The 25,556-nt window shown below is 42.0% G+C and overlaps 1 protein-coding gene across 1 annotated transcript in view; it reads left to right on the top strand.

Annotated features, from left to right (window-relative positions):
• Nucleotides 1–16,305, top strand: part of LOC134358130 (tubulin polyglutamylase ttll6-like) — a 51,942-nt gene extending 35,637 nt beyond the window's left edge. Inside the window, exons 12-16 of the mRNA XM_063070116.1 lie at nt 318–486; nt 7,327–7,521; nt 9,869–10,253; nt 13,142–13,400; nt 16,233–16,305. Of these exons, the coding sequence (XP_062926186.1) occupies nt 318–486; nt 7,327–7,521; nt 9,869–10,253; nt 13,142–13,400; nt 16,233–16,305 (1,081 nt within the window). The remainder of the gene's footprint in view (nt 1–317; nt 487–7,326; nt 7,522–9,868; nt 10,254–13,141; nt 13,401–16,232) is intronic.
• Nucleotides 16,306–25,556: the final 9,251 nt, after the last annotated feature.

The raw sequence follows: 25,556 nt of genomic DNA, 5'->3' as shown, positions 1-25,556 counted from the left end.
AAATAAGACATAAGTAATAGTGAGAAAATGGGTTGTGAAGTCATTGAAAGTGAGACTGTAGATCGTGGAGTCAGTTCAGTGTTGAGGTCAGTTGATGGTTACCCTGTGGCCATCAGGCTCCTGAACCAGTGTGGTGACTAATCCTGATGGTTGCAGGGTAATAATTTTTCCTGAACCTGGTGGTGTGGGACCTAAGGCTCTGCTCAGTCTGGCTGGGGCCAGTGACTGTAACATAGAGCTGGTTGTGGCAATCTGTGGCATGCAAACTGTGGAACAGAATACGTCACAGAATTAGTTACCGGGTTCTTTGTGCTCAGGCAGCAGCTTGAAGAGATTCGACAGAAGAATGAACCAAAGGAGCTGGCAAAAGGAAGGAAAGTGAAGGAGCTAAAGGACATCCATCTGCACGGCGAGTCAGGGGGTGAGGTTCCCGTACTGGACCGAGGCTTCAGGAAGTACAATCATTGCTTATCCGTAAAGAAAGAGGTACCATTCTTTCTGTTTCTGTTTTCTGTTTTCCATTCTCAATTATCACAGTTTATTACTTGTTTCCTCAATTACTGTGCGTCTATGGGATCAAGTTCAAGTTTATTGTCAGTCAGCCATACACATGTATACAGCTGAACGAAACAACATTCTCCTGGGACCAAGGTGCACAACACAGTACATATATCATATACAACACTCAAAATAATATTAACACAATAACATTAACAGATATTAAAAACACATATTCTGTAGATGTACAAGTTGACATAAAGTGCATATGTTACATATAGTTCAGAATCACAGTTATTTTCACCGGCACATGTTGTGAAATTTGTTAACTTAGCAGCAGCAGTTCAATGCAATACATAATTTAGAAATAATAATAATAGTAATAAATAAATCAATCAAATACAGTATATGTATATTGAATAGATTAAAATCATACAAAAACTGAAATATATATTAAAAAAGTGAGGTAGCGTATATGGGTTCAATGTCCATTTAGAAATCAGATAGCAGAGGGGAAGAAGCTGTTCCTGAATTGCTGAGTGTGTGCCTTCAGGCTTCTGTACCTCCTCCCTGATGGTAACAGTGAGAAAAGGGCATGCCCTGGGTGCTGGGGGGTCCTTAATAATGGACACTGCCTTTCTGAAACACCGCTCCCTAAAGATGTCCTGGGTACTTTGTAGGCTAGTGCCCAAGATGGAGCCGACTAAATTTACGACCCTCTACAGCTTCTTTCGGTCCTGTGTAGTAGCCCCTTCCCACCCCGATTCCAGACTGTGATGCAGCCTGTCAGAATGCTCTCCTCAGTACATCTATAGAAGTTTGTGAGTGTTTTTGTTGACATTCCAAATCTCTTCAAACTTCATAGTCGCTGTTTTGCCTTCTTTATAGCTGCATTGATATTTTGGGACCAGGTTAGATCCTCAGAGATCTTGACACCCAGGAACTTGAAACTGCTCACTTTCTCCACTTCTGATCCCTCTATGAGGATTGGTATGTGTTCCTTTGTCTTACCCTTCCTGAAGTCCACAATCAGCTCTTCCATCTTACCAATGCTGAGTGCCAGGTTGTTGCTGTGACACCTCTCCACTAGTCGGCGTATCTCACTTCTGTACGCCCTCTCATTTCCATCTGAGATTCTAGCAACAGTGGTTAATATACGACAGTATAATGCTACTGACATTACACCTTGCAAGTCCGGGTTTACTGTCATTCAATCGTACACATGAATACAGCCAAACGAAACAGCATTCCTCCGGGGCCACGGTGTAAAACACAGTACCAACAGTCACACAGCACACAGCACATATAGGACATGTAATTATGATATCAGAAAAATATACAAATGTAGCTTATGTTCCTGAGTGTTATGACCTGTAGATTGCTGGTGTATGCATGTTGTCCTGGAGCCATGTTCCTGCAAGGACAGCCCACAGCATTTCCTTGTATCACACAGTGCAGCCACAGATGAACAAAATCTAGCTTGTCTTCCACTTGATTTTATTCACAGGAAATTCAGTCTCACTAATTTGATTTAAGTCTCTGAAGAAGTAACTAACTATATTGATGAGGACAGTGTTCTCTACATGGCCTTTAGTAATCTCTTTGGCTAGGTTCTGCATTGTAGGCTGATCCAAATGGCTCGAGTCCATGTGATCCACGGTAGGCTGATAAACTGAATCCTAAGTTGTCTTGGTGATAGGAGGCAGAGTGTGCAACCATTGGTGTAACCCAAAATTGGTGCTGGGACCCTTTACTTCTGTGATAGGCTGTACATTTGCAACACTATTACTCCAGAGTTTGGAGTGCAATTCCACCACCATCTGTAAGAAGTTTGTATATTCTCCCCATGAATGCATGTGTTTCCTTTGGGTGCTCCAGTTTCCTCCCACAGTCCAAAGACGTACTGGTTAGTAGATGAACTGGTCATTGTAAATTGTCCTGTGAGTAGGCTGGTGGTAACTAGGTGGGTTGATAGGTGGTACAGTTCATTGGGCTGGAACAACCTGTTCCACGCTATGTCTCTGAATAAATAAAAATAAAATTACACAACTTGGACGCGAATGTAGGCGGTATGATTAGCAAGTTTGCATATGACACGTAAACCACAAGAACAGGGACATCATATTAGAACTTTATAAAGCATTGGTTATGCCACGCCTAGAGAATTGTGCCCAAACAGCCTGATGATATTGTGCAGGAGAGTAAAGTCATCACCAATTAATTGGACTCCCATTTGTTCCTCAATCACACTTTACTTTACTTGTGCATGAAGAGAAGAGCATGCCTTTGTCACCACATAGTTCTGAATTCTGAACAGAGAAATACCATTTTTATACAGCAGGGTCAGAGTTTGACCACTTGGTAAACTATATGTTTGAATTCCTTATCTGCAAGATCAATGGCCATTCACAACACATGTTAAAAGCCAATACTACAAGCGGACATCGATGATACCTTGAAGTTAATAAAGCAATTGCCCTTTAGTTGGTGTGCGTGTTTTCATATCCTTCTGTTTCATTCTTATCTTGTCTGCAGTAAGTCAAATGGCTCTGGGAATTTGCTGTGCAAAGGGAAGCTATGCTCTTCTAAGTCCTTTCTTGCCTGGGTTGTCTGCATTCTGTCTCCACTCTATTTTTGCCTGGATATTACGTTAACCCTTGCCTTAGCACAATTTCCACATAAACAGATACCATAATGTTATTGTGTTAAATCGAGTTGCATTAGAAGGAAGTAGTTGAATATATGAAACAAACAAACACTGGAGTTTATAGCTAACATTTGATCTATCCTTGCTGAGTTAGTGCAAGTATTCACATCCACAAACTTGTCAATGAATTCCCAAAAAGTGACTATCATGAATGTCTGCAATTCATTTCTGTTGCTGTTCAGGCTAATGTTATCTGATTTTAGTTAATTAACCTGATATTTTAATATTTTCCAGTCCTGAAATATGTATTAGTGATAAGGGATATGTGAGCATTCCATATTGAAATAGTATTCATGAATGCTGCTGGTGTATAGGCTATCTATCTAACACTAGAAAAGGCATGACCTATAATTTTACCTTGGTGTTTGCCTGGATTGAGATCTTAAAGGCTTTACTTATTACATGTAGATTGAAACATACAGCGAAATGCATCTTTTGCATCAATGGCCAGCACAGTCTGATTATGTGCTGGGGGCAGCCTGCAAGTGTTGCCACGCTTCTGGCGCCAACATGGCATGCCCACAACTCACTAATCCTAACCCGTACATCTTTTGGAATATTGGAAGACCCAGAGGAGACCTGCATGGTGTGGTGGAGAACGTAGAAACCCCTTACTGATAGCGGTGGGAATCGAACCCCAATTACTGATCACTAAAGCATTGCACCCACTACTAGGCTACTGTGTCGCCCTGAATCCATAGTCTAAGCTGACTCTCCAGTACACCACTGAAGGGGTTCTATAACGTGCCTGCTTTTTAACGTTGAATTAGTTAAAGGACCATTTACCCTCTCTGATTCAACTATATCAGAAAAGATCATGAGATACCTCCTGATGTTCTGATCAACAATCAGCCCCTAATCACCATCACTACTCTTAACCATGACTTTGCTGCTGTCTGTGAGACCTTGCTGTGTGAAAATTGGTTGCAGCATGTCCAGCATTACCACAGTGACCACATTTCAAAAATACCTGTACAGCTGGAACGTCCTGGAGTAGTGAAAGGCAGCACTGTGACTGTAAGATAATACTTGCTACCTTTATTCTGATTCTCTCTGGCACCCGGATCGTGATCTCTGTGCTCTTGATGTGTTAATATGTTTTGTAACCATTCTGTTAGTCCCATGGGATTTACCTTGTCCATTTGGTTTGAGAATGATAGTTGGTGGGAGAGTGGTGTCATGAGCCATCTGCATTCAGTCATACCTGTCTCTCACCAGCCACAAAGGAAGGGTTGTTAACTGGGGAGACGGATTCTCTTCAGTTGTTGCTCTGCACTTCTGGCAGGAATTGTTAGTACTGTACTGATCAAAGCCGAGGATCCTGAAGTCCTTTTACTTTTCTTTCTTACTCAGTCAACTGCAGTGGCCCAATTGAAACACCTCACTTGGAACAAATTGGCTAGATGATAAAGTACATTTGCTCCCAGGACAGGTAGATCTGAGCTTTGTTTCATTAAGAATAAACAATAAAGCCTTCCAAACTGCACAAACGTTTTAAATCTATGTTTGCATGATCTCGCTGCAGATATTAACATATCATGTTCTGACAATGGACCTATCCAGTGAGTAAGAATCAAGTTAGCCATAGGGTTCTAGCATTAGGCGCAGATGATTGTGATGACCTTGGTCAATCTCTTCATTACACCAGTAATAATTTGCAGTACCATGTGTTTGATGTATTCAGTTTCCAGAACCAATATAGATTGATAGGAAGATTATCTCCATGAGTAGCACAGATAATCTTCCTATTAGAATGAACATTTTCAAAGCAAGTTCTAATTTGGCCCTAAATTAGATGGTATTGCATGGCCAGCGTGGGATAGATTTAACTGCTTGTCAGAAGACATGAAGGATAAAACATGGTTAAATATCTACACTTAGTGACCACTGTATTAGGCACAGGAGTGGAACCTGGTGCGGTCTCCTGCTGCTGTAGCCCATCCGCTTCAAGATTCAATGTGTTGTGTGTTCGGAGATGCTCTTCTGTTGTAACGCATGATTATTTGAGTCACTGTTACGTTGCTAACAGCTTGAACCAGCCTGGCCATTCTCCTCTGATCTCTCTCATTAACAAGGTATTTTTTGCCCACTGAAAGCCACTCACTGGATGTTTTTTTGTTTTTCGCCCCAGTCTGTGTAAACTATAGAGACTGTTGTGCATGAAATTATCAGGAAATCTGCAGTTTCTGAGATACTCAAACCACCCCGTTTGGTTCCAACAATCATTCCGTGGTCAAAGTCACTTAGATCACATTTCTTTCCCATTCTGATATTTGATCTGAACAACAACTGAACCTCTAGACCAAGTCTGCATGCTTTTATGCATCGAGTTGCTGAAACATGATTAACGAGCAGGTGTACAAGTGCACCCAATCAAGTGACCACTGGATGTAAATGTGCCTTTGGGGTGTTTGTGGCTGCCATTCTGAATCGTATCCAATAACCTCACCCACTATGGGTAAAATAATTGCTGGAAAACTCCATAAAAGGAACATCAGGAATAGATTTCTTCAGTGAAAGATGTTAAATGATACCTTTTTAATTCTGTTGTAGGTCACACAGCAATGGTTGCCAATGCGTGCTCATCTCATTCACCTCTGTCGACTGACTTTTCAGGATCTTTCTCAAGCCCGACCATGTGTTCCTAGCCCTCCATAATAAAGATGTTTAATAAAGAACACAATGAGTATTAGTTCTCTTTTAAATTGTTCTGTCCTTCACATTGACCAAAATGTCAGCAAACACTTGGAAACAACCTAATATGATACTTGGGTTAGTATGTCCAAGTTGAATTGTATTTCAACATTTTGCTTAACATCAACTACGTTTGTAGCAGACTACCTCCATTGGTACCACATACTGTTTCCCATAAAAAAGTTGTATGTTAGGATTCACACCAGAACTTTCTGAACAATTATCAGCAGGACATTCGGAAGTAAATGTCTCAAGGCATTTGAAAAGGAACTGAGTAGACTAGGTTTCTGTTCTCCAGAGTCTCGAAGGATGGGAGGTGACATTGTGGAAATTCTTGGAGTATTCTTGTATTCTTGGAGGGTCAATGGGGGAGAATGTTTCTCTTGCTGAAAGAGTCAGAGTCTGGGTCCAGCACATTTTCCATGGAGAAGGGGGCAAATCTTTAGAATTCTGTGTCCTGGAGCACTGTGGATGCTTGGCCACTGAGTGCATTCATAACTAGGATCAAAGGATTATGAATATTGGAGGAAACCAAGAATATTGGGATGAGACAGATGGTACAGTGGATTCTGGTTAATGGGCAGCACTTATTTGGGACAACTCTTAAAGGACAAAAACTAATTGAGAAAATAACTGCAATTATCTTAATTTGTTTGGGACGCTATGCTGCTTAATTAGGCAGGAAACTGTTGCCGAATAAGTTCTAACTAGTATTAGTCTTGTGTACATGTGTGGCTGTTAACACTATGCCGTGCTTAGTTTTTAAATAGCATCAGTTGTGTGTGTTTGTGTTCAAAAAGTAGTGATTTTTTTGTCACTGATAGTTGGTGAGAAATAAGCAGTAAGTCGATTCAAAGCTGCTTCAACAGGTTAGGAACTACAAAGATTTTGAAGGTATCTACAATCATCTTGAATGTTACAATGAAAATGAAGATTGGAGGATGCAGTCGTCAATAGCATTGTATGAAGACAGTCCTTTAACTGCACTTGATGTCTGGGCTGATTTTATTCATTGAGTACACTGGATGAATTTCTCTGTCAATAACTACCAAGTGTTCTAATTTATTCTCTATTTCATTGCAATACATAATTTGTTACTTAGTTTGGCCTTTTTATACCTTTTTAACTATTTTTATGAAACCTCGACCTGTTGGTCCTCCACTTAATTCAGCCAAAATGTACTTGTCTCGATGTGTCCTAATTAACTGAATCCACTGTATTTGAGAGAGAATATTGGCCACGATCTTTTTGAATAGCAGAACAGGAATGAGGGGCTGAATGGCTTCTTCCTGCTCTTATTCTGACCCATTCATGAACTGTTCTAAATGTGCAGGCTATTGATACCTTTTCTCTAACTGAACCCCTAGTGACTTGTTGCACCTTGTTTGGTAACGTAATGTTTTACTTGGTGCATGTTGTTTTTACAGGAGGCCATAGACAGTATGAAGCCACTGGAAATCATCGACAAGGAGGAGCTGCAGCGACTCAGTGGCCTGCTGCGCCGGGAGAACCTTCTCCGGGCTCTGGGTGTCATCGAGCAAGTTTACCGGGTTCTGCGGAACCCTTCAGGTGGTAGTGGAACCGTTCAGACTGCCCCTTCAGATGGTACTAACCAGAATAACGTGAGTTGCACTGTGTGAAAGAGTTAGCGGCTAACCTTTCAACTTGCTGACCTTGTAGTACCACGAGATTTGGGAATGAGGGTCTGCGTGTGACTGCATTATTTCACACTTTATTTATGTTAACTTGCAGGTTGAGTCGGTGGTTAGCATTCATTTTGAGAGGGGTGGAATGCTAAGCTGAGGCTTTATAAGGCACTGGTGAGGCCCCACTTGGAGTATTGTGAGCAGTTTTGGGCCCCTATCTAAGTACGGTTGTTCTGGCGTTGGAGAGAGTTAAGAGGAGGTTCACGAGAATGATTCCAGGAATCATTCTGAATTAACATTTATGTATGAGGAGCATTTGATGGCTCAGGGCCTATACTCGCTGGAGTTTAAAAAAATGAGGGGGAACTCATTGGAACTTATTTAATATTGAAAGGCCTTGATAGAGTTGATGTGGAAAATATGATTCACATAGTGGGGGAGTCTAGCATCAGAGGACACACCCTTAGTAAAAAAGAATGTCCCTTTAGGACAAGGATGAGGAGGAATTTCTTTAGCCAGTGGTGAATCTGTGGAATTCATTGCCATAGACAGCTGTGGGGGCCCAAGTCACTGAGTATATTTAAAGCAGAGGTTGATAGGTTGATTAGTAAGGTTAGGGGAGAAAGGAAGGAGAATAGGTTTGAGAGGTATAATAAATCAGCCATGATGGAACAGTGGAGCAGGCTCGATGGGTTGAATGGCCTAATTCTGTTCCTAGGTCTTATGGTCTTATGGTGATAGTACCCACCAGTGGTGCACAGATGGAAAATAGATTTATTTGACGTTAGTTGTGTTACTGCAGGTAAAGCTAATTCTAGTTCCCTGCATCCACACTAAGTGTCATGGTGTGACTGCAGACCAGGTTTTAACTGGTTCTTAAGGATGCTGACAAGATTCATACCATGCTCAATCCTAGTCCCCTTTGAAGATGATTGAGGACATTTCCCACTTTCTGCTATCTAGTGTTCCAGGCTCCAGCCTCAGTTAAAATGAGCACCCATACCCTGAGCCTGTCACTGCTAAAATCGATTCTGCCCATTGATAGAGAAAAAGCAAGCAAAGGGGAATTTCTCTTTTCTTTCACGGTGCAAAACTCTTCATACTTCTTTTCAGGAACATCCTAATATTATAATGCTCCAAGGGGATCATAATCTTTTCGTTAGGTTTAGATGCTTGTGTGCTTCCATGACCTGGAGAGCTACATTGGCTAGAGTCAGGGCCAACCAAAGTACCAGACCATGACACAATTAGTCAGGATGCTTTCAACAGTACATCTGTAGAAGTTTGAGTATTTGGTGACAAGCTGAACGTTCTTGACCTCCTAAGAAAGTAAAGGCACTTAGACAATAAGATGAAAAAAGGAAGTAATTTGTAAATAGCACCTTGGATAATTACAGGTAGCTGTATCCATCTGGTATGGAGGGCCCTCTACACAGGATTGGAAAAAGCTGCAGAAAGTTGTAAACTCAGCCAGCTCCATCGTGGGTGCAAGGATGTAATGTTGAAGGCACTGGTGAGGCCTCACTTGCAGTACTGTGAACAGTTTTGGGCCTCTGGAGAGGATGTTTTCTACGGTGGGAGAGTCTAGGACCAGAGGACACAGCCTCAGAATAGAGGGACATCCTTGTAGAATGTTGTTGAGGAAGAATTTCTTTATTCAAAGTGGTGAATCTGTAGAATTTGTTGCCACAGGTGGCTGTGAGGGCCAAGTCATTACATATATTTAAGGCAGAGCTTGATAGATTCTTGATTAATCAGGTCATGAAGAGATACAGAGAGAATGTAGGAGATTGAGGTTGAGAGGGAAAATCAATTAGCATGATGAAATGGCGGAGCACGCTCAATGGGCCAAACGGCTTAATTCGGCTCCTATATTTTATGGTCTTCTCATTGCTACCATTAAGGAGGTACTACAGTTTGAAGACACACACTCAATGTTTCAAGAACAACTTCTTCCCCTCCACCATCAGATTTCAGAATGGACGATGAATCCATGTATATTACCTCAGTATTTTTTCCTCTTTTTGCACTACTGATTTAATTTAATGATATATATAAAAATTAAATTCTATTATATCAGTAGTGCAAAAAGAGAGGAAAAAGTACTGAGGGAGTGTTCATTGTCCATTCAGTAACATATAATATACTTATTGTAATTTATCATTATTATTATGTATTGCAGTGTACTGCTGCCACAAAACATCTAATTTCATGACATAAGCCAGTGATATTAAACCTGATTCTGATTCTAGCTTTGGTTTGTCTGCAGAGTTAGTTTGTTTATTGATTTTTGCTCATTCTACATGTTTCTTTAATTTTTCAGTCTTTAATTTGCCCCAGCACACTTCGATCCAACCAGATGATGGAAGAGCTGGAGTACGTCAGCTCCTGTGCCTTGACAGGAAGGAATAGCACAACAGAGCTGGGAGTTCTCAATCCCACGACAGTTAACTGGCCGACACTGCTGTCTCCCCAAGGCCAGGCTCCTGGGAGCAACAACCGGAAAGGGACCCCGAATCCTGGAAATGGATTCCCGTTCCACCGCTTCCAGAATCGCTTTCCCGTCCGTAGGGGTCTGACTTGGGTGGGTGGAAATCAGTTACCAGTGTCACTTGAAGCCATTGCAGTGAGGACTGCTAGCTCCTCGGAGTTACGGCTCAATGCAGTTTCAGCCTATCCCCGTTCAGTGAGTGCCAAGCTAGTACCTGGTGAGAAAGTGATGCCTTTGTCTGTTTTCATATGAGATTGTTGCATAGACTGATAGAAAATTTATGACTCAGTCCATTCAGCCCATCATCTCTGCACTGGTTGGAAAAGAGCTCCCAGTCTGATCTCAACTCCATGCTTGGTCTGTGGCACTGAAAGTCACAGGTTTTGGAATAGGTTATGGGCTCGAGAATAAATTAACCATGATGGAATGGCACAGCAGACCCAATGGGACCATCGTTCCTATGTCTTATGGTTTTAAGTTCACAATTTCTGCCACCTTCCTGTTTTAATATTTCAAAAGGATAATATTTTCTTTGTGACTGTCTTCTTCTGCGATTTTCCTTCTCACAGCACTTCCCAGAATATGCAACACCCAACCTTTCACCTCTTCCATTTCCACTGTTCTCACCCCAAACTTCACTATGATGCACTTTGCCTCAGTTATCTGAGACCACTAACCATTCCCTGACCATACTGATCTTAGCTGGAGTGACAAAGAGCACTAAGACCCTTATTCCTGATGCTTCTTTAGTGACACTGTATTGAAAAACATGTACACACCTAAGGTGCGATGCCAGCTATAGTCAAATAGCCTGCGACTGTCTTTACACCAGGTACATGGGGAGGATGTGTGAGCTACGGGCTGGATATTTGGTACTTCAAAGAGCATGGAAAACTGAGAAATGTTCTAGGTCTGACAATTAACCAATGGTACAGGACACTGATCCAGATAGTGGTCTCTGTGCAGATTCAGTGTGGAACTGGGAAAGTAGTTTCTTTAAGGTTGCTCATGTCAATGACTCTTTCTAGTTGGGTGAAACGAGTGCAAATGAAAAGTTTATCCTTGGTGATGTACACGGAACATTAAATACAATAAAACTCCAATAATCTGTTATCCAACTGTTCAGAAATCCAGATGGTTCGGCACTGAAATCACCAGGCAGGATTTCTGCGCTCCCTTTAAACTTACTCTGGGTGGTGGGGTGGAGGTGCGTCTCTGCCAAAGGAGGTGTAAGGTTCTCCTTCCCTCCTCTAGTCTACAAGTCACCCTTATGCAACATGTAGCAATTACCTAGCACCCTCCGCCCCCAAAGCAGGGTCACGTGAAGCCACGGGGGCAGGTGGTGGATGGTTGTATGAGTAGCTAGTGCAGATCATAAGTCCTGGTTATGTGACCACTGACGCCAGGCAGACAATCCCTGAAGAGTATTGATAATGTCTGGGGTCACCCGTCTTGTAAAGACACTGCCCAGATGAAGGCAATGGCAAACCACTTCTGTAGAAAAATGAGACCATGATTGCCTATGTCATACAATATAATGATGATGATTTGAACTTACTGGTTTCACTGGCAAATTTATTATACTACTACAATGCATTTTTTAAAAAAATTCATTTTATTTAAATAGTGCATTCAAAATATGTAGGAGTATTAATTGGAATAGCATTGATTAGTGCAAAAATCCAAAGCATCACATGCAAAATGCTGGAGGAACTCAGCAGCTCAGGCAGCATCCATGGAAATGAATAAACAGTTGACGTTTCAGGCTGAGACCCTTCTTCAGGACTGGATGAAGGGCAGGCCAGTCCCAGTGAAGGATCTCGGCCTGAAACGTCAACTGTTTATTAATTTTCATAGATGCTACCAGACCTGCTGAGTTCCTCCAGCATTTTGTGTGTGTGTTGCTCTGGATTTCCAGTGTCTCCAGAATCTCGTGTGCAGAAATCCAGCCTGTTCGGCACCATTGAAGTCCTGAGGGTGCCAGATTTCATTGTGTACCAACAGCTGTATTTGGCAAAGGCACTGAGCTTTGGAAGTGGAGTACAATGCTCAAGCAATTTTCTCATCCCCCACCACCACTGTTCTCCCACCCTCCAACTTTTCTACCATTTCTATGAAGGTTTCTATCTTGTTGGGTGCAATGGCATCTGATATTTTATGAGTATTAATTTATTTCAACCAATTTCCAAGCAGGAATGAGATTAATATGGTTTCCATCCAGGCCACAATTTTATTGTAGATTAACCTGGGTTCAGTTGCACACTGTCTGTAAGGAGTATGTATGTTCACCACGTGACCACTTGGGTTTCCTCTGGATGCTCCGGTGTCAGTGTTCAAAGTAAATCTATTATCAAAGTATATACATCCCCGTACACAATCCTGAGATTCACTTTCTTGTGGGCATGCTCAGTGAATCCAAGAACCTCAACAGAATCAAGGAAGACCACACCCAATGGGACGGACAAACAACCAGAGTGCAAAAGACAACAAACTGTGCAAATACAAAAAAAAATTAAAAATAAATAAACTATAAATATTGAGAACGTGTTTCCTCCCACATTCCAAAGATGAATGGATTGGTAGGTTAATTGGTCACATGGTGTAATTGGGCAACACAGTCTCATTGGGCTAGAAATACCTGTTACCATGCTGTCTGTAAATCTAAATTCTTGTATTTTCAAATCCAAGTACTACTTGTCTTATTTATTTATTCACTTGGTTGTTTTATTGAGCTACAGCATGAAATAGATCATTCCAGCCCTTCGAGCCACACCCCCCCCACCCCAGCAACTCCGATTTAACCCTATTCTAATCATGGGACAACTTACAATGACGAATTAACCTACTAATCCGTACGTCTTTGGACTTTGTGAGGAAAACTTGAGCACCCGGAGAAAACCCACACTTGTCATGGGGAGGGCGTACAGACTCCTTACAGATGATGTTGGAATTGAACTCTGAACTCCGATGCCCCAAGCAATACCCTTCAACTGAAGAGCAACCAATTTCCTGCAAACTGCAGGACTAAAACAGAGGCAGAAGGAGGGATGAGGTGTGGATAGAGGTGAAAGAGGATTCCACTGATTACAATATGCTTTTGTACAGAAAACTCTCTTCTGCAATCAAAAGCCTCGCGAGGGAGCGCCATGTTATTGGACTCAGGAAGCAGCCACAGTAGTGCAGTGAATGCAATGCGAGTGAACAGCATGGGCAGGGGTACCGGTGTGTGCCATATGAAGATGAATGCAGCCAGTCCTTCTAGCCCAGAGCTGACGGTGGTCTCAGCCCAAGCTCCCATGAACCAGCGAGCTCACCTGACAAGAAGGGCAAATCTCCTGAGCTTATTCCAGTCTGATAGCAGAAGGTAAATCTAAACGGTTTCAGATCCAGATTCATTTATCAAATATACATGGAAACATACAGTAAAATGTCAACAACCAACATAAACAAGGGTGTGCTGGAAGCAGCCCACAGGTGTCCCCACGCATTCTAGTGCCAACATAGCCTGCCCACAGTGCTTCACAGAACAACATACAACAACAAGCAGCCCCTTTTCACCCCACCCACCCACCCACTGAACCCCAGCCCTGGCCACCCCCGGGCCTCCAAAGTGCAGCAAGGTGCTGAGTGGTACTTGGTATAGACTGCCTTGCAGCTCTTTGATAGCTATGTTGGTTTATGTTTCTGTTGTTTAGAAACATAGAAAACCTACAGCACAATACAGGCCCTTTGGCCCACGATGCTGTGCCAAACATGTATGGAGGTGAATCTTGGCTCTGTGTGGAAAAGCAAACATGGAACGATGACCACAACATTCAGTTAATTCCAAGTTAGGTATATATGTGTATTCTCATAATGGTATTTAAAGTGATACAGAATATTAATAGAAAGATGGGGAAGGTATTGTCTAAGGTTAAAGCTGAAACAGTCATCTCCCCCACATATTGACAAATAGAAATTAATCAGAAATATTGCTTAAATAAAGGTAGAAAACAACAAAAATAAGCACCTGCATTTTGTGTGCTTCAGGTTTCAGCATCTGCAGAATCTCTTGTGTTTATTAGAAGCAAGGGTGCTGCTTTTCTCCCCCTGGTAAGGAGAACCATAACCAGGGTCATAGTCTTAAGGCAAAGGCATGGCTTTTCAGGGTTGAAATGAGAAGAAATGTCTTTACCCAGAGTGTGGTGAATGTTTGGAATTCTCTATTCAAGGGCCTCAGTAACTTAAAGGAAGACTTTATAGATTTTTTTGATATTTGAGGAATCCAGGGATATAGAGTAGGAAAGGTGAAAGATGAGCCGTGATGTTTTGAATGGTGAAGCTGGGATAAGGGACTGAAGAAGCTACATTTTTTAATTTCTCTGTTCTAAACTAGAAAAAAAACATGTGAAATAATGGCTCAGCTGGAGGTTTTACAGAGTAGATCATCAACAATTGTACTTGAAAATGAATTTGACAAAGAGTAGGGGACCATCAAAACCCAGGGGAGACAGTAGAGGCTGATACATTAGGGATATTTAAGGAACTCTTAGAAAGTCACATGGATGATAGAAAGATGAACAGTTGTGAAGGAAGAATTAGGTTGATAGTAGGTTAAATTAGGTTGAATTAGGTTAAAAGGTTGGCAGAACATTGTGAGCCAAAGTGTCTGTACTGTGCTGTAATTCTATGCCCTGTGTACTTTAGGACATTGGTTGGTGGGTCACTGACGGATGGGTAAGGAGAGGTAATGAAGGATCTTTATTTCAGGAAAGAAATGTCACAGATCCAAAAGCTGGTAGAATTAAATCACCTTGTTTACTGTAACTATTGTTAAAAAAGTAAATACATTGGATTATAATTAGCAACCAGAGTTCCACACCATTGATCTGGAGACTTGAGACCCCTTGTTGCAATCCCATAGAACCCTGACGATATTACTGCTGAAATATTCTTTTTAGAGGTTTCTGCTCCCAATCCAAGGAATGATTATACACACACCCACAAAATGCTGGAGGAGCTCAGCAAGTAGAGGTTAGCATGCTAGTGTAGTAGTTACTATAATGCTTTACAGCACCACCTATTCTGGTTCAATTCCTACATTTTGTACACCCTCTCTGTAACAGTGTAACAGCCTCCGGGTGCTCCCATTTCCTCCTACATTCTAAATATGTACGGGTTAAGGTTAGTAAGATGTGAGCACGCTATGTTACCTGCCAGTTGCCCCCAGTACGTCCTTGGATTCTGTTGGTTCATGATTCAAAAGAATGCATTTCACTCTACGTTTCAATGTACATGTGACAAATAAAACTAATAATTAAAATTACCTGCAAGAAAATTCTTTAATCAGGTAGCTCTATGAAAGGAAATAAGTAGATGGCATTTTAGGCTGAGACCCTAGTGCTGCTCAAGGTTTCCAGCATCTGCAGAGCCTCCTGTGCCACGAAGGATGCAGCTGGGATAGAGGGAGGACAGCAGAGGTTCTCTGATTCCTGGATGGCAGATTGGTCGTATAAGGGGAGATGAAGCTTGTACCCTCTCGAGGTGGCTACACCATTCGTGAAGGTGATGCGGAGTTGATATTTCCTCTGGGTGTGACGTACAGAATCAGAGGTTTCTGTCTCAAAATAAGGAGTCAGCCATCCAGCAGAGGACAGTGAATCTTTGGAATACATTCAGAGTACGTTTAAGTTTGAGATGTGTAGATTTTAGATATTAAAGGAATCAATGAGACTTGGGGGCAGTGCTGTGAGAGGCAAGAGTTGATCTCCCCTGGTACTCCCGTCCTTCCCTTTCTCCCATGGTTCACTCTCCTCTCCTATTAGGTTCCTTCTTCTCCAGTCCTTTGCCTTTTCCACTTAGCATCTCCCAGCTTCTTACTTCATTCTCCCTCTCCCACCCACCCGGATTCACCCATCACCTTCCAGCTTGTCCTCCTTCCCTTGCCCATTTTAGCATCTATCCCCCTTCCATTCCTGTCCTGACAAAGGGTCTCAGCTCAAAACGTGGACTATTTATTCATTTCCTTAGATGTTGCCTGACCTGTTGAGTTCCTCCAGCATTTTGTATCTGCTGCTCTAGATTTGCAGCATCTGCAGGATCTCTTGTGTTTCTGAGGTAAGAGAACAGCCATTGTTCTGTCTGACACCAGAGTAAATATGAGGGGTACAATGTGGCCTACTTCTGTTCTCATTTCTTCTGCTGTTGTGAACTTTAGCTGTGAGTCGATCCGAACATCTCTGACCACCAGCCCCAGTTGTGTTCACACACCACTGAGATCAACTGCTTAGTTGTGACTCCGGCAGTGAGCAACTCTTCCAACCTGCACAGCCCACAGGTTTGCTGATCACCAGTGACTCTGAATCTAGCCCAAAGAGTTTGAGGTATATTAGTCTCCTTACTGGCCTAGAAATCCCAGGGCAAAAAGTGCTGATGAAGGGGCTTGGATTGACAGTTCATTCCTCTCCAAGATGCTGCCTGACTTACTGAGTTCCTCCAGCATGTTGTTGTGTTGGTGGGTTTGGGTCTGTTTGGTCACTTGTGGCATCTTATAGGGATCAGCAATTTCACTTTCATGCATGTTTTCTTCTTGTTTGTGTAAGAATCTATGACGAACAAGGTGTGGTTTTTCAATCCTCCAAGTCTATTCTAATCTTCAACATACAGATTGGTTTCACAGACTTCAGTAGCCTCACATATCACACTTGCAGATAAAAAAACGAGGTTTCTGAATGATTAAAGTCCCCATAAGGTATAGGAGGTGTGGGCACATGGCCAAGTGGTTAAGGCATTGGACTAGTGACCTGAAGGTCGCGAGTTCGAGGCCCAGCCGAGGGAACGTGTTGTGTCCTTGAGCAAGGCACTTAATCACACATTGCTCTGCGACGACACTGGTGCCAAGTTGTATGGGTCCTAATGCCCTTCCCTTGGACAACATTGGTGTCGTGGAGAGGGGAGACTTGCAGCATGGGCAACTGCCGGTCTTCCATACAACCTTGCCCAGGCCTGCGCCCTGGAGAGTGAAGACTTTCCAGGCGCAGATCCATGGTCTCGCAAGATATAGGAGCAGAATTAGGCCTTTTGATCCATTGGGTCTGCTCCTCCATTCCATCATGGCTGATTTATTAAAGTCTCATCCTTGCTTTTATATTCTAGTTCTCTTTACGGGACAATTCAGCTGATACAGTGAGTGGTGTTGGAGCTTTAGAAGAATGCTAGAGTTTCCAAGTCAGCCTCAGCTGTGGCTGTGGAGAAGCTTAGGGCAAACTGCAGCCAGTTCCACAGGACTGGACTACTCTTAGAATGTGGCAACTCAATAAGTTGAGTTGTACCCGGGACATTTGAAACTACACACCAGGTGACTAAGCAATGAGAAAATCAACTGCAGTTTCTAAACTAACCAATGACGATCAGAATAACCCACCCCCCACCTAGTTTTTCATTTCATGAGGGATTACATGGTTTCTGGGTGAGACACTGAGCGAGCGCCCAGTGTTCTGCACTGTTGATCCAAAGATAGGGGTTCAAATGCCTTGGTGGGAGCTCAGTAACTAAACCAAGTAATTGAAGAAGTTCCAGTTTTGAAAAAAAACTGGGTTGCTGCCTGCTTTGCAGAGTTCCTCCAGCATATTGTGTGTGTTGTAAATAATATGTTTAGGGGGTTTTAGATTACCGATGAGAAATTAACTCCTTTTTTATTTGTAAAACAATATGGATGCATCATCATAGTGGTTGTTAATGCACAGGTAATCCCGAGATCAGTTAGTAATGGAAGTCCTGCGTTCAATTCCACTGCATCTGGCCAATTCAAGTCCAAGTAAATGTGGAAGAGAAGTCAGAGTAAATTTATTATCAAAGTATGTTCACATCACCATGGACTATCCCACGATTCATTTCCTTGCAGGCATTTACAGGAAAATGAAGAAATAGAATTTATGAAAATCTAAATAACAAAGACTGACAAACAAGCAGTGTGCAAAAGAATAAAATTTAAGCAAATGATAAAAAAGTAAATAAGTAATACAGAGCCTGAGTCGTAGAGTCCTTGAGAGTGAAATCTAACATGGTGGAAATTATTTTAGGTTTTTCTGCAAAGCTTTACTTTGCCAATGCTCTGCTGGAAGTACAGTGGCAAGTTCCCCAGACACCAAACCCAGCCCTGACTGTTGGCAGCTTTTTGTCCAATCTGTCTCACTAATATTCTTCAGGGAAAGAAATCTGCTCTCTTTACCAATAATCTACTGGAGGAACCCAGTGACCAAAGCAACATCTGTGGAGGGAAAGGAATTTTTGATGTTTCGGATTAAGATTCTGCCTCAGGACTTGACCTCCACATATTAACGATTCTTCCTCCCATCTGCCACAGATATTTACTCAAGCCGCTAATTGTTGCTTCAGGTTCCAGCATCTGCTATCTCTCATGTCCCCTGCTGTCTTTACCTGGTCTGATCTGCACTTGACTTGAGATCCACACTACATCCTGCTTTAATTTTAATTATCTCAGCTTGTTCTGCAATAGTACCAAAATGGCGAAATGACATCTACATTCTATAACTGAATACATTAAACAGAGTGAAAGGTGTTTCTTCTATAGTTTCTCTGTACTGCCATCAGCTTTTTGGGAAACATTTCAGTGGAGATCTCTTCTATCTAGGCAGTGACTGTGCAACTACAGGGTTAGCAAAGGTGTTTCCAAAGTCACTAACAGTCAGGGCTGGGTTTGGTGTCCAGGGAACTTGCTCTAGTTGGTTCGTACTTCCAGCAGAGCAGTGGCAAAGTAAAACTTTGCAGAGAAACCTAGTCAAAGTAAATATATTATCAAAGTACATATACAGTACCTATAAAAAGTATACACACGCCCCCCCCCCGACCCCCCCGGAAGTTTTCATGTTTTATTGTTAAACAACACTGAATCACAGTGGATTTAATTTGGCTTTTTTTTTTGACAGAAAAAGAAAATAGAAAAGCTGTTTCATGTCAAAGTGAAAACAGATCTCTGCAAAGTGATCTAAATTAATTACAAATATAAACTCAAAATAATTTATTGCGTAAGTATACACCCCTTTAATATGACACACCCAAATTATCACTGGTGCAGCCAATTGGTTTTAGAAATCACATAATAGTTAAATGGAGATCACTGTGTGTAGTCAAGGTGTTTCAATTGATCGTAGTAAAAGTATACCTGTATCTGGAAGGTCCAACTGCTGGTGAGTCAGTATCCTGGCAAAAACTACACCATGAAGATAAAAGAATACTTCAAGCAACTGTGCAAAAAGGTTATTAAGAAGCACAAGTCAGGAGATGGATACAAGAACATTTCCAAGTCACTGAATATCCCTTGGAGTACAGTTAAATCAATCATCAAGAAATGGAAAGAATATGGTACAGCTGTGAATCTGCCTAGAGCAGGCCGTCCTCAAAAACTGAGTGACCGTGCAAGAAGGGGACTCGTGAAGGAGGCCGCCAAGAGACCTATGACAACTCTGGAGGAGTTACAAGCTTCAGTGGCTGAGGTGGGAGAGACTGTGCATACAATAACTTTGCCCGGAGTTGTGAGACTGTGCTTACAACAACTGTTGCCAGGGTGCTTCACCAGTCACAGCTTTATGGGAGAGTGGCAAAGAGAAAGCCACTGTTGAAAAAACACAGTGAAATCTCAGCTAGAGTTTGCCGGAAGGTATGTGGGAGTCTCCAAAGTCAGATGGAAGAAGGTTCTATAGTCTGGTGAAACCAAAATTGAGCTTTTTGGCCATCAGTCTAAATGCTGTGTTTGGTATAAGCCAAACACCGCTGTCACACCTCGTTATCAAGTGGTGGGTAAGCGTGCTCGATGAGGGTCACCAGTTGGGGGAGAAAAACAGATGGTAAGCTGCAACAGCACGTTAGTGCAAGGGATTTTGTTTAGTACCAGATGACAAAATGCATGTTGTGAAGAAAATAAGTATTTACAAATAGACAAACGAAAACAGACGTGCATAAAAATTTACAAATATATAGAGGGTTTCTCCAGGGTACATGTATAATTATTCACCAGCCGTCAAATCAACCTCCACACCTGTTTAGCAAAGCCAGACTGAGGGTTTAAAGCCGGTCTTGGCCCGAACTGTCGACTGTATTTTTGTTCCATAGATGCTGCCTGGCCTGCTGAGCCCCTCCAGCATTTTGTGTGTGTGGCTGAGGGTTTAAATTTGCCTCCGCCTGGTCTAGAAGAAACAGAAAATTCTACTGTTGGTATGGAGGGTGGGGAAATCACATGACTAGAGCATAATTGTTTCAGATGCAGAATTAGAACATTTTAAACAGGAATTCTAACATGCTACAGTTTTGTTCCACAACAAATGCTAGTTAAACTCATTCATGAGGTGTCCACAAATGTAAAATGTTAATGCCTCCCCACCAGTGGAGTTGCCTATGTGGGGTGTATTGCGCCTTAAAACATTATTTTAAGATGCTGCAAACTGTTGCTCAGGTCTTTTGGGGCCATTTTGCTGTCTGCAAACCTATGTAATGGCTTGAGTTAAAATAAATGAAACTGTTTGGGATGCCTGTGTCTAGAATCCTTATTTTTGTGAGTTATAAGCCAGTAGAGCATGTTAACCGAAGGGATTAATTTGATTAGCCAAGCTACCGATTGTTTTACCGTTGGAGTGTGTAAATGGTGAACTCACAAAAACTGCAGAATGGGAGGGCAAAGTGTGTGAACTACTGGGGGAATTGACAGGGACAGAATGAGGAGGAGTGATCAACCTGCAAAGGGGCAAGGTTAGCGGGAGAACTAACATTGCCAGCCTGTTCTGTCACAACCAGACATCATCAAAAACACACCATCTCTACCGTGAAGCATGATGGTGGCTGCATCATGCTGTGGGGATGCTTCACTGCAACAGGCCCTGGAAGGCTTGTGAAAATAGAGGGTAAAATTAATACAGCAAAATACAGGGAAATCCTGGAGGAAAACCTGATGCAGTCTGCAAGAGAACTGTGACTTGAGAAGATTTGTTTTCCAGCGAGACAATGACCCCAAGCATAAAACCAAAGCTACACAGGAATGGCTTTAAACAACAAAGTTAATGTCCTGGAGTGGCCAAGTCCGAGTCCAGACCTGAATGCAATTGAGAATTTGTAGCTAGACTTGAAAAGGACTGTTCACTCATGATCCCCATGCAATCTGACAAAACTTGAACAGGTTTTGTAAAGAAGAATGGGGAAAAATTCAGTGTCCAAATGTGCAAGCTGATAGAGACCTATCCACACAGACTTGAGCTGTAATTGCTGCCAAAGGTGCATATACTAAATACTGACTTGAAGGGGGTGACTACATGTGCAATCAATTATTGTGTTTTATATTTGTAATTTATTTATATCACTTTGTAGAGATCTGTTTTCGCTTTGACATGAAAGTCTTTTCTGTTGATCAGTGTCAAAAAAGCCAAATTAAATCCAGTGATTCAACGTTGTAAAACAATAAAACATAAATACTTCCGGGGTGGGGGGGGGGGGGATTGAATACTTTTTATAGGCACTGTGTGTCACCGTATACAGCCCTGAGATTTATTTTCTCATAGGTATTTCAGAATCAGGTTTATTATCACCGGCATGTGACGTGAAATTTGTTAACTTAGCAGCAGCAGTTCAATGCAATACATAATCTAGCAGAGAGAGAAAAAAATAATAAATAAAACATAATAAATAAACAAGTAAATCAATTATGTATATTGAATAGATGATTAAAAATGTGCAAAAACAGGAATACTGTATATTAAAAAAGTGAGGTATTTATAAGAAAATAAAAATTTACAATAGAATTTGTGGGAAAAATCTACATAAACAGTGACAATCAACTAATTTGCAAAAAAAGACAAATTACGCAAATTAAGTGTGTGTACATGTTGAGAGATAGCTAGATAGTACTGAGAACATGAGTCGTAGAGTCCTTGAAAATGAGTACATAGGTTGCAGATTTAGTTCAGAGTTGTAGTGAGTGAAGTTATCCACACCAGTTCAGAAGCCTGGTGGGTGTAGGGTAATAACTGTTCCCGAACCTTGTGGTGTGGGACCTAAGTCTCCTGTACCCCCTTCCTGATGGCAGCAACGAGAAGAGAGTATGGCTTGGATGTTGGGGGGTCCTTGATGATGGATGCTGCTTTCTTGTGACGGTGCTCCATGCAAATATGCTCAATGGTGGGGATGGTTTTGTGGTGATGGACTGGGCTGTATGCGTCACTTTCTGTAGACTTTTCTGTTCCTGGGCATTGATGTTTCTATACCAGGCTGTGATGCAACCAGTTAGGATACTCTCCACTGAACATCTATAGAATAACACTTTGAGATTGTCAGTAACAAGTTTTACCCATTCTTCCTTATCAGGCGGCTGAATTAATCTCAAGTAGCAGCTCACTGCTGGATTCCTTTTCCACTTTCTTCGAGTCTGAAAACTTTTCTGCCACTTGATGAAGTTTTTGCCATTTAACATTGCCTCTCTGCGGGGAGGGTTGAGGAAAATTGCCCTGGGACTTGAGCATGGACTGAGAACAGAATAAAGCCTTTCCAGACGGAGAATACTGCACTGGGTCTACAATGTATGGCTGATGGGGAGGATGCTGAGTTTGTCTTTTTGTTAAGCAGAATCTATAATTGTTTTTCTAAATGTTGAACAAAAGAAGCTAAAGAAATAAAAATGGTATGTTTTTTAATTGAAGACTAAAGTACTTGTTCTAGATTTTGGCTGTTTCCAGGCAAAACATGAATTTTACTACCCTCACCATGCAATGTACACAGTCATGCAGCGAGTTAAACAACTTCTCAACAATCACCTGAGATGGAAGCTTTGTTCAGGGTTTTTAATTATATCTTTTTATTGTGAAAATATTTTAAGATAAAGAATGGACGGAGATGGGTGTCTTTCCACCATTCCTCAAATTAAAAAAAAAACTAATCTATGAAGGAAACTATGCAAAAACTGCTTATATGTAGAAGTGATGTCCATAGGAAATGAGTGGCCAGAACACAAATCTTCATTCTGATGTATGGTAACAGAATCTCTAGGGGCTGTAGTGAGTTGTCATGAAGACCCATTCTTTATTCCTCAGGTAGTGGTGTTATCACTGTAACAGGGCCATCATCAAGATGCGAGAAGATTGCAGTTTGATTCTTGCCTGTAAATCATAAACCCAAAAGATTCTGTAGATGATTGAAATCCAGTGGGAGGAAAAAAAGACAACAAACTGCTGGAGGAGCTCAGCAGGTAAGGCAGCATCTATGGAGTGGAATAAACAGTCCTTGTGCAGGATTCCCTAACGTTTAATTTGCAGGTTCAATCTGTGGCGAGGAAGGCAAATATAATATTAGCATTAATTTCAAGAGGACAAGGATGTAATGTTGAGACTTTATAAAGTATTGTGAGCAGTTTGGGCCCTTTATCATAGAAAGTATGTGCTGCCACTGGAGAGGGTTCAAAGGAGGTTCACGAAAATGATTCCAGGATTGAATGGCTTGTCATATGAAGAGCATTTGATGGGTCTGAGTCTATATTCACTGCAATTCAGAAGAATGAGGAGTGACCTGATTGAAACCTATCGAATGGTGAAAGGCAGTGATAGACTGAATGTGGAGAGGATGTTTTCTGTGGTGGGTAAATCTAAGACCAGAGGGGACAGCCTCAGAATAGAGAGCCATTCTTCTAGAACAGAGATGAGGAGGAATTTCTTTAGCCAGAGAGTGGTGAATCTGTGGAATTCATTGCCACATGCAGCTGTGGAGGCCAAGACATTTGGTATATTTAAGGCAGAGGTCGATTAGTCAGGGCATGAAGGGAAATGGGGCGAAGGCAGGAGACTGGGGTTGAGAGGGAAAATTGGATCAGCCATGATGAAATGGTGCAGCAGGCTCAATGGGCCAAATGGCCTAATTCTGCTCCTGTATCTTATGGTCTCATGACCTCAAATGCTGGAGAAACTCAGAAGGTCAGGCAGTATCTATGAAGAGAAATGTACAGTCAATGTTTGGGCTGAGACCCTTCATTGGGTGCCTCAGTAGCATAGCAGTTGTAAGGAGTTTCAGTATGCCTGTGTTATGTGGGGGGTTTCCCTGGGCACTCCAGTTTTCCCCTACAGTTCAAAGGGTAGGTCCGTTGGTCATTGTAAATTGTCCTGTGATTGGATTAGGGTTAAATCAGGGTTGTGGTGTTTCCGGGTGGCTGGGCCCAAAGGGATGGAAGGGCCTATTGTGCTGTCTCACTCGATAAATGAAATAAATGTCAGCACTGAAAAGAAAGGGGGAAGACACCAGAATCACAAACAACAAATCCTGCCCTTGCAGTCCAGATTCAAAATGATCCAACGAGCATTTGTAAACACAAGAAATTCTGCACATGCTGGAAATCCAGAGTAACACAAACAAAATTCTGGAGGAACTTGGCAGGTCAGGTAGCATCCATGAGAAGGAATGAACAGTCGACATTTTAGGCTGAGACTTTTCTTTAGAATTGTTTATTCCTTTCCATAGATGCTGCTTGACCTGGTCAGTTCTTCCAGCATCTTGTGTGTGTTCCTCTCTGATTCTCTATTTACACTTTATACTTTATTGTTGCCAGACAATTGATACTAGAACGTATAATCATCACAGCGATATTTGATTCTGTGCTTCCCGCTCCCTGGATTACAAATCAAGAGTAAATATTTAAAATTTAAATTATAAATCATAAATAGAAAATAGAAAAATGGAAAGTAAGGTAGTGCAAAAAAAAACCGAGAGGCTGGTTCGGATATTTGGAGGGTACGGCCCAGATCCGGGTCAGGATCCTTTCAGCAGTCTTATCACAGTTGGAAAGAAGCTGTTCCCAGATCTGGCCGTACATATATGAGTAGCACTGGAGAACTGTAGTTTGGCTCTTGTGGATAACAAGATTGTACTTGGTTGGTGTCACTACTAGAGTACAAACCACTGTAGCTCTCTACTGGAGTTCTCGCACAATTTAACTGGAGCAATGATAACTGACTGTTCCTTACAGTCACACACACAATAAATGTTGTGAGAAATATTAGAGCGAAATAAATTAGTTTTGGCTGACTTACTGAGTACCTCCAGCATTTTGTGTGTGTTACTCAAGATTTGCAGCATCTACAGGATCTCTTGTGTTTTTGAGGTAAGAGATCAGCCATTGTTCTGTCTGACACCAGAGTAAACATAAGGTACAATGTGGCCTACTTCTGTTCTCACTTCTTCTGCTGTTGTGAACTTCAGCTGTGAGTCGATCCAAACATCTCTGACCACCAGCCCCAGTTGTGTTCACACACTACTGAGATCAACTGCTTAGTCGTGACTCTGGCAGTGAGCAACTCTCCCAGCCTGCACAGCCCACAGATTTGGTGATCACCAGTGACTCTGAATCTAGCCCGGAGAGTTTGAGGCATTAATCTCCCCGCTGGAGTGAGAAATCGCAGGGGAAAAAGTGCTGATGAAGGTCTCAGCCAGAAACGTTGACTCTTTATTCCTCGCCATAGATGCTGCCTGACTTGCTCAGTTCCCCCAGCATTTTGTG

Source organism: Mobula hypostoma, chromosome 18 (genome assembly GCF_963921235.1).
Source record: "Mobula hypostoma chromosome 18, sMobHyp1.1, whole genome shotgun sequence".
Classification (NCBI taxonomy): Eukaryota; Metazoa; Chordata; class Chondrichthyes; order Myliobatiformes; family Myliobatidae; genus Mobula; species Mobula hypostoma.
The sequence above is the reverse complement of the archived record's forward strand: the minus strand, read 5'-3'. Positions and strand labels throughout refer to the sequence as shown.